This window comes from Hydra vulgaris, chromosome 08, assembly GCF_038396675.1.
Source record: "Hydra vulgaris chromosome 08, alternate assembly HydraT2T_AEP".
Lineage (NCBI taxonomy): Eukaryota > Metazoa > Cnidaria > Hydrozoa > Anthoathecata > Hydridae > Hydra > Hydra vulgaris.
Window position 1 is genome coordinate 35,045,998 of NC_088927.1, and position 16,503 is coordinate 35,062,500.

At 27.0% G+C, this 16,503-nt stretch overlaps 1 protein-coding gene across 1 annotated transcript in view; it reads left to right on the top strand.

The window, feature by feature from the left end:
* The window catches only part of LOC101234303 (VPS35 endosomal protein-sorting factor-like), a 114,194-nt gene that overhangs the window by 73,799 nt on the left and 23,892 nt on the right, over positions 1-16,503 (top strand). The window contains exons 17-24 of the mRNA XM_065803542.1: positions 147-201; positions 2,616-2,732; positions 3,396-3,530; positions 3,659-3,721; positions 3,831-3,916; positions 4,106-4,183; positions 4,298-4,361; positions 10,506-10,604. Of these exons, the coding sequence (XP_065659614.1) occupies positions 147-201; positions 2,616-2,732; positions 3,396-3,530; positions 3,659-3,721; positions 3,831-3,916; positions 4,106-4,183; positions 4,298-4,361; positions 10,506-10,604 (697 nt within the window). The remainder of the gene's footprint in view (positions 1-146; positions 202-2,615; positions 2,733-3,395; positions 3,531-3,658; positions 3,722-3,830; positions 3,917-4,105; positions 4,184-4,297; positions 4,362-10,505; positions 10,605-16,503) is intronic.

Here is a 16,503-nt window from a genome sequence, read left to right on the forward strand (position 1 = left end):
TAACCTTTAGGAGGTGAATTTATTAAAAAATATATAATTGCTGTAACAAATAGCTTTAAAATGCATTATTTTTTACAGCATCATTTTACTGTAATTTTTTATTTACTTTAATGATGTTTTCAAAAATATTTTTCTAATTTTTACAGAGCATTAGAGTTTATCAAATATATAAAAGAATGTGAAGATAATGGTTATTCCAAGGTAAAGGTTTGGCAAAGTTTATGTTACAAAGTAGGATAAGTTAACTCACTAAATTTGCATTCAAAATAGTAAATATAATTTTTATGTATTATTATTTTCTGTTATTTTAATAGCTTCATATAATTTTATTTATCATTAGCAAATTATTTTTTTATTGTAATGATTTGTAACGATTTGCCATATCTGGAATATTTAACTTCTTAAATTGTTTGTATATAAGCAATAAAGGTTTAACCATTAAAAAAAAGGGAACAAAGATTTTATATGAAATCAGTTTTGTGTGACACTTAATCAGCAGTAGTATCAAATACTTCAGATTTTAGCCTGTTTTTTATGTAACTAATGACTCAATACTGAAAAGTATAAAGTAAGAGGACGTAGATACATTAACTGACATGTTAGGGTATTGTCAGGTTACTACTGACCAAACCTAACATATAAAAAGGTATATTAGATTAAAAAAATAAGAATTTTTACATCTTTTTTTTTTGAATATACAACTATGCAACAGCATCAATTAATTGGATTTATTAATTGTGATTTTTATTTATGAATTATTAATATAATATAAATAAAAAATTAAATAAAAAGTAATAATGCGAAAATATTGAATCAATAATATTGATAAAATGTGGGCAGTTATTTACTGACACTGGAACGTAATATTAAAAAATGCATACTATTATGATTAAGGAATAAATATAACAAAAATAAAAATAAAAAAATATTTTGTTAAATATCGTAATGTTTATAGAATAATTGTCATGCAAATTAAAATAATTCAAATAATTTTTCCAAAATTGAAATTTGAAGAAAAGACCTAACTTAAGGAAAATTTTTTATTTGTTGCATAAAAACTTAAAGATTGGCAATTGAAAAATGCTCTGAATTCTTGTTCATTGACAAATTAATAGTCAATTTTTTTGGAGGAATATTTAAATGTTAGGGAAACATTAGGGAAATATTCTTTGAATTATTTCAACTGACAGTTATTCTATAAACATTACGATATTTAACAAAATATGTTTCAATTACCTTTCTGTATAAAAAAACTACAAATAAAGACAGTAAAAAAAAAATTTCTTATTTATTTAAATAGTTAATATTACATTTACCCAATTATAAAGTAATTAAAAAAAAAAAAAAAAGAGTAAAATATACACTAAGTATTTAATATCGTAATGGTGCTAAATATACATTCTGTGTTCACAAATAGGTGCTTAAATCTCTTTGAAAGTAACTGACATATATTTAAACATTAAGGAAGTCTGAAATATGATTAAAATATTTTTGTTATTTTTTAAGATAATCATAATAGTATGCATTAATATTATGTTCCAGTTTCTAATTGTAAAAACTAAGAAGAAAAAAAGCATCACACACAGATATGGAAATGCCTAAATGTATCCCGTTTGCTCATGGTATAGTTAACAGAAGTCATTTCAAGTAATTAGTATATCATTTGCTTGAAGTTATTTCAGTGTAGTTTTTTAAACATTTTTATTCTTTAACATTTTATTCACAAACAACAAAAGAAAAAAATAGTAACAGTAATGTAGAAAAAGAATAGCAAAATAATTGGAAATAATTACAAGCTGAAAAAAAAAAAACTGTACAAATCTTAACTATCAAAAAACTGTTACAATCGTATTATTTATGAATATCATTTTAATTTCACTTGTATCTTGTTTATTAAAACTTTGATCAAAGCATCTTTTGCGTAAATTTATGGTTGCTAGGATAGGTTTTCTTGTGGCAATATGGGACCCTGATATGAAACCAATATGAGATTAGCTAAATGTTTGAACTTTTTATTGTTGAGTCATGTTTTTATTGAGAATTTGTTCAGCAGTTTTGCCACAGTCACAAAACTTTAACAGTCTTTTGGAACAAAGGGGCTTAACAACTTCACCTGTCAGTTAGCTGTCTAGGTTTTCACTGCTTTTGAGTGGAAAATTTAGAAACATCCACAAGCTTGTCTATTTTAATGCTACAATGGTTTTTTTTATTTGAAAAGCAATTTTAGACTCTCACTGATTTTTGACCTATTTGTTCTTATGTTCTTACTTATGTGAACCGACACTTCACATAAAATTTGAAATACTGTAAGTAAATTTGATATTTTTTAGTAGTTAAAATAATTTGTATATCATTATTATTGTATGTATCAATTATTAACATTAAAATATTTAGTTATTAGGTCTCAAAATGATATAATTAATAAACTCAGTTCAACTTTTATGTCATTCATAAAATAGAGTGTCAAACTTTTTTTTAGTTTTACTGATATTTATTAAACACATCAAGATGTTTCAGAAAGAAAACTTTAATCCTATACATTTTAATGTAACAGTAAATTAAATTTTAACAGTAAAGAAAATTTTAGTAATACATGCATAAATTATTTATTTTAGCATTTGTTATATAAGTTATTGGGAATTATTCTTTGCTCAGAAAAGCCACTTGAAGAAGAAAAAATAGTCTTGCTTAATGAAGTTTGGAAAGTTGTTATGAAAATCAAAGAACCTGCTGTATGCATTAATTATATTTGCTATATTTTTTAGTTTTTAATGTATATTTGATATAAATTTATTCTTTAATTATTATCTAAATGCCTAATTTACATTACTTTCAATTGTATCTAATCAAATGGTTTGTATTGAAAAATTTAAAGCTGTGATGGGTGGTTGTAATGTTGAGCAGTCTGATTATTAAAATTTATTGCAAAGTTATTTTTATAAATTTATTTATAATAGCCATTATTGATTTATTATTGTATTGCATAAATTATGCTATAATATATTCTATAAGTTTTGACTATTTAAGAGTTATTTTAGATTTACTGAAATAAAATTAAAATTTCTAAAAATCTGGAGATATTGTATATGAGTTTTTTATTTTTTTTATTTTTTTATATTCCATAGTATAACATCTAATTAAGCCACTAAGGTATAACCTCTAATTAAGCCACTGAGGTATAACCTCTAATTAAGTGAGATATAGTGAGACATCTTTAAGTACAACTAAAAATAATTTAAACTAACTTTGTTTGTTTAAAATTGGTTTATTATTACTTTGTAAATGGTGACACACACTTGCATTGATATGTATTCAATGTATTGTTTATTGCTGTATTTTTTTAAAAACTAGATTCTTAACTAAAAATACTGAAACAGTTCTAAAAAATTTTTTAGAAATACATATCCTGTGCAGAAGTATGGATTGAATACCCATTAAAGTATTTGAGTGCACAAGAAGTGAACATATTGCTTGGAAATATTATAAAAAATATGATGCCAGATCATAGTTTCGAAAATCACTACACAGAAGTAATTACATAATTGTCACATTGTTACATAATTTTCTCTTTACAATATTATTTTCACTTTTCTATCGGTTTACTCTTATATTATATCATATTTTATCTGTACTCTTATATTATATCATCGGTTTATAGCTTCTCTCTATTTTGTCAAAAGTTGTTTTTACAATCGAAGATTTCAACATGGTAATAACAATGGTGAGGGAAATTTATTTAAATTATCTTTTACTATTATTTAATTTAAAAAAAAGAAAAGTTTAAAATTAAAAGTGAGTGGTGAACCTTTTGTAACAAAGTTTATATTTAGAATAACTTCTTTCCATTTCTTGATATGTTTCAAAAAGATTCGGTAAAAGTTGAAGCCTCTAAAATAGTCATGAATGGTTTTATTAAGTAGGTTGTTTACTAAAAGTTGTGCTAAAAAGTTGTGTTACTAAAAGTATGTTGTGCTATGTGCTGTTTAAATTTTTGTATCATTTCATTGTACTTTTTATTTTTATAAAATTGTTTTTATTTTAAAAAAATTCATTTTATTATACATTACATTTTTAAAAAATTGTTTTTAAAAAACCTTTTATATAGGAGCAATTCTGTACTTTCTGATCCAGCAAAAATAAATTCCCTTATGTTAATTTGTAAAACTATGCACAATTCTGTCAGGTTATTTTTTACATTAAAAACTGTGTGATTTAAAACTATGTTTGATTTTTTTTATTTATTTTTTTATTTATTACTATTAGTTGTTTGATTTTTTTTAAATTTTTTCTTTTTCAGTGAATTATCATTGGATGATGATAAAAGAATAATTGGAAATCTCATATCTTCTTTTGTGCTAACAGTAAAGTTTATATATATATTTTATTTAAATTTAAATAGATAAGCCCATTAAAACACAAGTGGTGTAACTCCAATGCCTTTTAAGTTAGGCATGCTATTGTGTAGGAAAAAATGTTTTTTTTTTTAATGCACTAGTGGTGTAACGGTGTTCTAGTTCCCATAGCAACCACATAAATAGTAGCACTCACTACTACTATGCTACTGATTTTCAAGTAACATAATCTGACTTCACCACTTAAATAATGTGACTTGCACCACTTGTGCTTTATTAGGTTCATATATATTACTAAGTTAGAGCCATGATACATATGTACTAAAAATGATATGATACATATGTACTAAAAATGATATGATACATATGTACTAAAAATGATATGATACATATGTACTAAAAATGATATGATACATATGTACTGAAAATGATATGATACATATGTACTAAAAATGATATGATACATATGTACTAAAAATGATATGATACATATGTACTAAGAATGATATGATACATATGTACTAAAATGATATGATACATATGTACTAAAAATGATATGATGTATCATATAAAAATGATATGATGTATCAAAAATAAAGTTACATGATTTTTATAATTTGTTGATTTGAAATGATTTGTTGTTAGAGGGTCATTTTTTAGGACAGACCTTTTTATCTCAGGTGTTTCTTTAAATTTTTCTTTTGTTTCTTATATAAATATTATTTATATAGGAAACAAAACAAAAATGTTAGGTAACAGCCTAAGGCTTGCAGTGGCTTATGGATTTAAATTCTGTACTTAAAATTCACAATTTTTGTTAAACAACAAAACTCATTTATTTGCTGTAAAATAAAAATGCATTAATGTTAGCAGTTGAGAGAGGGTTATAACCACAATTAAGTAGCCTCCTCGTCTTTAGTGGCCTTCGGGCCTTGGGGAGGTGAATTAACAAAAAAAAAAAAAAAAAAAAATCAAAACTTATTCTTACTTGTTTATTATTCAACAAGTTGGATTTTTTTACTGTATCTGTCCCTTCATGCTATAACAACTTTTATTAACCCAGTTTTTTTCCTTGAACATCAAAAAAACCTTCTTCATGTTACCTTTTTTTATACAACTTACAACCAATTTATTACAACTTTTTAAGTATTCAGTTTCCTAGTATTTAAACATATTCTCTATTTTAAAGTAACTCATAACTTAATAGTGGTTGCTTGCAATATTGTTGGAAGTAAATTAGAGTTTAAAAATATATAAATATATGCCAGTATTTAATAAATAATTTAATGCAACTTTCTCCAAAAAGAAAGGCGTCGACCAAAGAAAGGAGTTGACCATATCCACTTTCTCTTTTTGTTTTTTCTATTCTACTAAACAAAACTGGTTGAAGACACTAACATAGTTTGAACCATTGTATGTAGTTGTTGCATCAACCTGAAGATGAGCATTATTTTACATGAAGAAATTTCAAATGTAAAGGACATAAGAACAAAGAACACATTGCATTGTTTATAATTTGTCGATATAAGATAATAGCAGTTGTTGTGCAAATATTTTTAAAATTTAATTATATTTTTATTATATTAAAATTTTTATTATATTAAAATTTAATTATATTTTTAAAAGTTGTTGTTCAACTTTAGATAAAGATTACTTTAATAAAATGATAGAAAAATTTATATTAAAGCATATGTATGCATAATAAATAAAATAGCACATTGAGTTAGTGCAGACATTTTATATGAAGTACTATTGTCGCTTCAAAGTTTTAAAATCAAATTGCACATATCTGTGTTTATTTTGATAACACAGGAAATTTTGATATTTTAAAAGATACATTTTTCTTTCACTTCACTTTCAGTTAATGAAAAGTCTGTAACTTAAACAACTTCAAATGGTACTTCTAAATTTAAATGGTAGTGGAGTAGACCTTTATATATTTTTTGGTAGTGACCATAGACTGCTACCAAATTATTTTTAGTGCTTTCAAAACTCCACTACCAAATGGAAAGTCTGCATCTAGTGGAGTTGGGGAGTAGCAGACCAAGTTACGGTACCACTTAGCTTCGATATATATATGTATATATATATATACATGTATATATATATATATATATATATATATATATATATATATATATATATATATATATATATATATATATATAAATATACATGTGTATATATATATATATATATATATATATATATATATATATATATATATATATATATATATGTATATGAATATATATATGTATATATATATATACATACATCAATTAATATCTTTGCAGGTAGAAAATTTAGAAATGTTTAACAATTAGATCCTGTGCTGATATTGTCCATCATAATTCTAATGAAATACGTACAAAACTTATAAACTATATATTACATATATAGTTACAAGTTACTATAACAATAGTAAAATCAAATTTATGGTAGGATGAATCTACCATGATTAGCAAAAAATTGCTCTGTCAATCTGCTTGTGAGTGAACACCCTAGAAATAAATATCATTAATAGTACATTTTTTGACCTTATCGAATTAATAAATACAAAAGCCTCTTCTAAAGAAAAATCTTTGATAACGGGTGATGCGGATATAATTAGTTTTTGTGGTTTTATGCGTACGCATAAACGTTCTATAAAATATAAACTTTATTATTTGAAACACAATTATTTAAAATGAGGTTAAATGCAGCTGAACGAGAATCTTTTTGAAAGCGGCTAAAAATGTTTTTTGTAAATAAACCTAATATAAAAAAAAAATAATCGTAAATCATTTTAAAAAAGAAGGATTTGCTCGAAGTACAATATATGATAACCTAAAAAGACTCGAAACTGTTCAATCATTTTCTGATAGAAAGCACCCCGGTCGTCCGACATCCTGGACTAGAGAAAAGAAAGCCAAATTAAAGAGACTTGTCAACAATCGAAAAGGGGTCAGTCAGAGAAAAATAGGTATTAAATTCGGTGTAAATCAATAGACAATTGGTCATCAGTTAAAAAAAATGAATATTAAATATAGAAAACGTGAAAAGACTCCAAAATACACTATAGAACAACAAATAAAGGCAAAGAAAAGAAGCAGGAAACTAGCTAACTAGCTATAACACATAATCGCTTCTAGTCATCGATGACGATGACTAGAAGCGATTGCAAGAAGCAAAACAAAAGTATTCATCGATGACGATGAATACTTTTGTTTTGCTGGGGACAACATGCCTGGAAATTCTGGATATTACACAAACAACAAAAAGACATGCCCAGAAAGTGTTCGTTTTATAGGAAAAGAGAAATTTCCAAAAAAACTATTAATGTGGATAGCCATATCTGATCGTGGTATGTCCGAGCCATTGTTTCGCACTTCCAAGGCTGTAGGGATCAATTCATCAATCTATATTAATGAATGTTTAGAAAAACGACTTCTTCTATTTATTCACAAGTATTATGGAGACTTTAACTATTTATTTTGGCCAGATTTAGCAAGTTCTCATTATTCTTAAGATTCTATAAATTGGATGGACCAATATGTCTATTACGTTGATAAAGAATCCAATCCCCCAAATGTGCCTCAAGCACGACCAATTGAAAATTTTTGGGGACATTTGGCACAGAAGGTTTACAAGGGAGATTGGAAAGCTTCAACAAAGCAAGTTTTGATTGATCGCATTAAACTAAAACTACAAGAAATTGATTTAAACTTTTTACAGTCGTATATGAAAGGCGTCAGAGCAAAATTGAGATCAATTGCAGATGGTGGTATTTTTTCATATAAAAAATAATATATTTTTATTAAAAGATAAATGCTTTATTTAAAAAAAATATAATAGTAGTTTGTTTTTTTATTCATAAATAAGCTATTGACGTTTTTATTTTGTCCGATAACTTCCACATCACCCGTTAAGTGCTTTACATTGTTTAGGTTTTGGCAATAATTGTTTATTATGTAATTGGGTCTCTTTTGATTTTGATGATGCTTTTAGTATGCTTGGCAAAAAGGCAGGTGTGGCTCATTTACTTTTGAATCAGTTTCCCAATTTAATTTTATGACATCATCTAGTGTTAGTACTGAATGATACTGTGAGATTGCGATTTTCACGTGATTTGTCAAATGAAAAAGTTTTTTGATAAGTTGTATTCTGTTTACAGTGCATCTCCTAAAAATAAAAAAGAACTGATTGTTTCGATGTCTTTAAGTGTGAAATTAAATTCTATTGGACCAATTCTGATGGGTGTTGTCTAGCGCACAATCTGTAATGTTTGTAATGTTTGGTTGTTTGAAATAACTATGCAGCATTGTATCAACATTTTAGTGAATCTTTATTCGATCTAAAATGTAATTGAGGAGACATTGCCTAATACGCAGGCCTTAAAAAGAAATTGTGTAACATCAATTTTGTACTAAATATGCTGAATGCTTTAATAGAACTAAAACATCTTACTAAAAAATTACAAGATAGACAAACTTCTTTACTAGAGGTACATTGATTAATTACCTTTAAATACCATGTATTTTAATCTATAAGAAGTGTTGTTCCAGTGTTATTCCAGTGTTATTCTAGTTATTCACAAGCAGAAAAGTTTGAATTTAAAGAACAAATAAAGAGCAGATAAGCAAAGTTTTTAAAACTAATCAAACAGAATTTTTAGTATGAAAATCTTGATTCTAGAATGTTTACTACTAGAGCTGCACATAAGTTGCGACAGGACAAAGAAAATGATCCAAACAAAGAAAAATACAAGTGTTTGATAAAGAATGTGCAAATTTTTGATAAACCACAATAATTTGCAGAACAAGCTCTATGCTTTGGAGTCAGTAACAGACAATTAGTTAAAACTTTCAATATTTGTGAAAGCACAGGAGTTCAAGGATTTCGTGGGTATTTTGCCCCTTGTGACTGTAATAAAATTTCTAATGATTTTCAGCCTCTGAGCAATGCTATTGTTTTTACCTTGATTGTTTCTACAGCTAAATGCAAGCATGCTTTTTCTACTATGAATATAATCTTGTCTTCTTTGCAAAACTCTTTGATAGTAAAAGTTGTATAGAGTTTAATGTTTATTTCATTGGTCCACCAGGTATTATTTTTTATTTAAAGGATTATGTAATAAAGTTGTTTGGAAACGGACACGGACGTGATGCTAATTTTAGGAATTGTGAATCCCAAAATTAAAGTCCTTTAATGAAAGTGAAACATTTTGGAGGATATTTTGACAAAAATTTGATTAACTTTCAATATTGGTACACATAAATGAAATTTACATTAATTGTAATAATATACTTAGTATATTAATAAATTAATGTAAAATCAAGAGTTGCTAAAAAACAATAAACCAAAAAACAATTGTAAGTAATACTTACCATATGGTAATTGTTATTTGATTTTTTTACAATTGTTTTTCGACTTTTTAGCGACTCTTGATTTTAAATTTGACTCTTTATTTAATGGTGACATTCTCTTAAGAATATAAATGCGACCACCAACCACCCCGAATTCTTATTTTTACTATAGGCATTTATAATCCCTTATTTGAGAAAATAAGAGATTATAAATGTTTGCAGTACAAGTTTTTAGGAAAACTTGTACTGCATGAAAGGGAATACAGGTGGGATGAAAACAGAAGACATCCTGCTATTCCACTTTGAGCACTGTATATAATGAAAACCAAACCCTCAGTATGTAAAGTCACGAAAAATGACTGTTTTATATGATGTAATCAGTGATGTTTTATGCACACCTAAAACTAAATTTATATAGATTTTCAAATAGGTGGTGAAAGCACTCGCAAATTTAAATATATTTATTTAGTGGCTATTTTATCCATTTGAAATAAGGAAAAAAAAAAATTATTATTTATTAAAACAATTTCATCATTCAATTTAAACTAAATTTAGAGTAATGATTTGAAAAAAAAAAAAGCAATTGCATGCTAGTCACTAGTCACTTTTTGTACATAATAAACCAATTTAAAAAAGTATTTAAAATAAAAGTACACAAAGCAAATTAGACTTAATAAACACTAATACAAGCTATCTATTTATATATAGTTGAAATGTTAAGTCTATTGACTTAACACTATCAACTATATGACAATTAAGCTTATCAACTCAATAAAAACTTGGAAAATATTTCTTATGCTTTTAGGTAACATATGAAAGAGATTTTGAAAAGCAACTTGAATTTTATGTTGATGCACGAGCTTCATTTTCTAACATGGATACAGTGCTTATTGTTCTTATTCAAGTAAACTTTTATTTACTTTTTTATTTAGTTTTATTCAAGTAAACTTTTATTTACTTTTTTATTTAGTTTTATTCAAGTAAACTTTTATTTACTTTTTTATTTAGTTTTGTTCAAGTAAACTTTTATTTACTTTTTTATTTAGTTTTGTTCAAATAAACTTATTATTTTTTTTTTTTAAATGTTTATAAAATGTTTTTTAAATTTTTTTCACAGTTTTTTTTTCCAAATTTAATAACGTGTCTGTTGTTAGTTGTTGCTTCCTTACCTAGAAATGGGAATAAGCAAAGCAATTTTGATCTTTGTTATTTTGGAAATTTTTCTTTTTTTTCCAACATTTAAACTTTCATAAAAAACTAAAGTTGTATTCTGACTGGTGTTAAGTTCAAACCAAATACATTGTAGGTGCAGGTGTGGATTAAAAAGTAAAAATATTGGAGTAGCTATTTCTAGTGGATAGATGGAGGTAGAAAATTACCTTGTTTTAGATTTTGTGTAGTTTAATCACTTTTTCTTAACTAATTTTTTATGCTGATTTACTTAATACTTTGTTTTTCATTATAAATATTTAGCCTTCTACTTCAATTTCATAAAAGCAATTATTTTGATAAAACGAAAAGTTGTTATATTAAATGAAATCATCATTGTTATTAAAGTAAAATCCATGGTAAATATTTTTCTTTTCATTTTATCAATAAAATATGCAATCAGCATATTTCATAAAATTAGTCCATTTAAGGAACAATTTGTGAGGAATACAAGGATAAATGCGAAATAACTTATATATTATATAGCAGCCGTGGTGCAGAGATTGAAGTTCTTGTTCAGAATCAAGAGGTCTGAGCTTCAATGTTGGCTCTGGCAAGATAAGTGACACAAAGGTCAGAAAGGAGGTGTGAAATTCCTGGTTAAATTCAAGAGGTAAATAGATTCTATCTGTTGACCAGCTTTGCATCCCTTCTTTATCTGGTAGTCAGGTTTCCCAAACTCTATGGTAGCTCTCAGAGAGACTGTTTCCATCAACAGCTATTAGGTATCAGAGTACTAACAGTACCATGCTGTGCATGTATGGTGTTTTTGTTCGTACTTTTGATGTGCATTGTTGAGGCCACATTTGGAGCCCTTTGTTTCAGCTTAGGGTTTATTTATACTAATGAGACAATTGGTTGCAAAGTTCACTAGACCTACTTGCTTTTTGTGAGACTAATTTGAGTTCAGCTGTCTCATCTTGTGATCTTAGTGTTGATGGTTATCTTCCTGTAATTCGTAAAGACTCCAATAGTCACATGGCCTGGGCATCTACATTTATAAGAATTCACTAATTTGTCAGGAAACTGGGTTTGAATCCACAGACTTTCTTTTATGTGCTTTTGTTTAGCATCACTTCCCTCTATTACCTTTCTCTTTGTTCTATATCGCTCTCCTTCATCTCAAGATTACACTCTTTTTGATGTTATTTCTGATCAAATTTACCAAGCCCTTTGTTTTTATCCTTCAGCCAATATCATTGTAGTTGGTGACTATAATGCTCATCACAATGAATGTCTTGGCTCTAGTGTCAGTGACTCTACCCGTGTTAAGGCCCACAACTTTTGTCTTTATTAATCTCTAACACCAATAGTCAACTTCCAGACAAACCTTCCTTACTTGACTTATGTCTTGTTTCTGATCCTAGTAAGTGCTCAATTTCTCCTCATTCACCTTTAGGTGCTTCTGATCACGATTTTATCTCTCTAAAACTATTATCTCATTTCTCTCTATCATCGGAATCCTATCATTGCACCTCTTACAACTACCTTAAAGCTGATTGGGACTCTTTCTGTGATTTTCTTTTTGGTGGTCTTTGGGTAGAAATTTTTCCACTTTCTGCGGACAAATGTGCTTCTTATGTAACTTCTTGAATTCAGGCTGGTATAGAATCTTTTATTCCCTATCAACAACTCCAAGTCAAGCCTCACTCTTCTCCATGGTTTTCCTTTCATTGAGCTGCTACAATTTCCAATCATAACCATTACTTCCATATCTATCACCAAAACAATTCTCCAGAAAACAGAGGTCTATTTACTATTGCTAAAAACCATTGTTAAAAGGTTTTATCTAATGCTTAAGCCCGCTATTCTCAGGTCACAAAATCTAATATTTCATCTCTAAATTTAGGCTCTTGAGACTTCTGGAGAATCTTTAATAATGTCTATAATAAGGGCAAATCTATTATTCCACCTTATCTTATTTCAAATATGTTAACCTTATTCCAAAAATTCAGGAGAGCGATTTGACTTATCTAACTACCGCCTCATTACTCTTACTACTATCATATCAGTTGTCCTCGATGGAAAGCACTCTTCTCCATTTTCTGTAACTTCAGAGGTTCCTCAAGGTTCTATCCTTGTCCCTATAGTTTTAATTTACATTAATGATCTCCCAGAAATTTTCACATCTAAGATTTTTCAGCTAATTGTTATTGTAACAAACTAGATTTTCCTTTATTTGTGAAAGTATTGTACTTGATGAGTAACCTACCTTTTGTCTTCCAGGATTAACTCCTACTTCAATTTTTCTTCAAAACCATATATCAAATCCTTTGCAAAATAAGGATCTGTTAATATTACATCATGCTCACAACTTTCTTGTTCTGGGTTCTATTCTTTATCTCTATAAATCTCAAATCCGTCCTTTTATGGAATGCTGTTGCCATATATTGAGTGCATCTTCAAATGATGCTCTTTCTTTTAGACAATGTGCAAAAATGCATTGTAAACATAGATGGATCTGCTCTTGCTGCCAACCTTCAACCATTGTCACATCGTCGTAATGTTGCTTCTTTTTCTCTTTTCCATAAATACTATAATAGGCGCTGCTCTAAAGAGCTAATATCTCTTGTGCCATATACTAAAATTCATTCTTGTGTTTCTTGTCATTTAATAAAGTCTCATCTTTATAGTAAGATTGAAAAACTCTTATTTGTCTAGTTTTTTTCCTCGAGCATCAGTTCTTTGGAAATAGCTTCCTTTATCTTGTTTTCTTGATTCAAAAAATTTCCAAACTTTTAAGTTTCCTGTTAATTGTTATCTTGCTTTATAAACTTAATCTTTTCTCTTCCAGTTAAAAAAGTTGAAAAAAAAAATTCTGCGGTGCTCTGTGATAAGACGCTTGGTTCTTTTTAGTCGTTAGTCGTTAATAACAACAACAAGTCGTTAATAACAACAACAAGTTGTTAATAACAACAACAAGTCGTTAATAACAACAACAAAAATGCACAATCATCATAGATGATTGTAAGTTGTAAGAACTTTAGAAGTAGGAACTTAAAATTATTTGCTTATTCTTTTGTAGACATAAGGCAGCATTTTTTTGTATTTTTATTAACAGTTATGATTTTAAATAGAGTGGATCTTTGAGGCAATGATCTACTTGTATCCATAAAATAAATAAACTCATTCTCAAATCATTTTTTGCATTTAACCGATCTTTTTCTTTTTCAATATATTCATTGACTTCTGATTCATAATTAAAAGAGTCACCTTGTAGTTTTAAACAATTTTTAAGACAGAATTTGTTTTGCCAGATGTAAAGCTTACTGTTCTTTTTTTGCTAACCTACTCTGTCTGTTGCTGGTTCCAACTTTATTTTATATTTGCTAATTTTTTAACACATTTCCTGAAATATATCTTATTTACCTGAACCTTCATTTCTCAAATAGATTGGATATTTAAGTTTTTGGATGGAAAAACCTCAAGGAATTGTTAAAATTTACATTATCATTCAGTATTTTCAAAGCTGATTGCAATGAGTGCTCAATATTGCAAAACTGTATTTGCAAGAATGATACAATCATCCAAGTTCTTTAATGCGTATTTACGTACTGCTTTTATGACTACAGAGCAGTAATCTTATTTAATGAAAATTTCAAAAAGATAGTTTATTGTTGACTTCATTGAAGACAAGTACAAGAACAACCTTGAGTAACTGCATGATAAAATTTGTCAACTGCTGGGAGATTTCTAAAGAAGTTTATTCATTTTAATTTAACTAGTTTGTTACTTCTTGTTGCAATATTTTTCATTTTAATTGGTATCTAAATTTAGTTTACAATATTAATAGCAAAGTAAAGTATAGGAAATGTTAACCTTATATGAAACTTATTTTTGTTTAAATGCAACCTTTGTTCATTTTAATTTGAATTTATTCAATCAAAATTTAAATTGCACAAATTTCAATATAAAGTTGCATAACTTTACCTGCAAAGAATGCGCTGCAAAGATTTTTAATTTTTAAGTTTTTTAATAACTTTAAAATGTTAAAAATAGAAGTAGAAGGCTAACTGCAAAAATATAGCAAAAACTCCATTGTTTTTTGAACTTTTCATAAAAGAACTAGCTGTCATGACCTATACAATACAGGTCATGGTAAATCTGTTCCACACCCTACTATATCTAAACTTGTTTTTAATTTGATCTTCTTACATCAATCAATGAACTTTAATAAATAGCAGAAAATCAATTTAAAACTCTGATTTTATTTTATAGAAACTCTTCTGTAAAGAATGTATCTATACAAATTAATAATTTCCAAGAGAAAAAAAAAAAAATTTAAGGAGAAACAAAAAACATTTTTTATGAGGTAAAAAAAATACTGATATACTTTTAAAAAAAAAAGATTAAAAACTTATTCTTTACAAAGCACTGTCAAAACCGGTATGATGATAACTACGTTACACAACTGACTATATCAAAAAAAACGTTATAGTTCTATAGATTTCATATTCTACATATAAACATGTTGTATACCCATTTCCCATACACAAACTCAACTTAGTTGTAGAAAAAACTTGAAATGTATAACTAAAATAACATAAGTATCTCAATCATGACAAATACGCAACAAATTTCCTCTCCGTTTTTTGATGTTTTTAGAGTTTTTAGCTTTTTTAAAATCTTTTTGTTTGTTAAAGTGTATAATAACATTACATATGTTTGTATATAATGTCTATAAAACTTCGAAAGTATTTTTTAATTTAAAAAATCTAAAAAACTAAAAAAAGAAATTTGCTAGTGGTAGGACTCGAACCACGGCTTTATTGTTCAGGAGCTCTGCGCACTAACCACTTGGCCACACTGGTTAATGCGTTGACTAATGAAGTTTTAGAACTATAAAAATTTTTTTTTTAATGGAAATAAATGCTATAAATCAAAATAGATCAAAATCAAAGAGAGGTTGACACAATGCAATTTTCAAGTGAAAGTCAAGCTGTAAAAACTGATATATGCTTAACTATGTTTTAACATAGTTTAATAAAGTTTGCATACATTAGATTTTTGCATACACTTTCGTTCACTTTTTCTTATAAAACAAAGTGCTGCAACTCTTTCTTGCTATTACCTCAGTTGCAATGGCTGCCAATAGTTTTGTGTCAAACAAGCACAAATGAGCATTGATACTACTAAATTCAGCAATAATATATAGTGATGATTAAATAAGAATAACTGGTTTAACAAAAAATATAGATTTTGGACCGCCAACCCTCAAACTTCTTTTCCTACTATTTTTTAAAACAATATCATATCTATTATTTTATAACATAATATTTCATAATTATAACATTTAAAGACATTAATTTATCACATTTAACTTACTATGCACCAGGAACTTCTCATCAGCAAACTTCTCATCATCATGAAACTTCAGGAACTTCTCATCAGCACTGAAATTGTTTACTCTACTCATAGCCTGGTGAAAATTATTTACTTGAATCGTAGCCTCAGAAAATTTATAGGAATCAAGTATTTCAGCAATCATAGTATTTTTATAACTAAGTGTTTTTTTTTTAACTGGTCCCTTAAGAATTTAAGGTGTCATATGAGAATTTACGATATCACATAAGAATTTAAAATATCTTATAAGA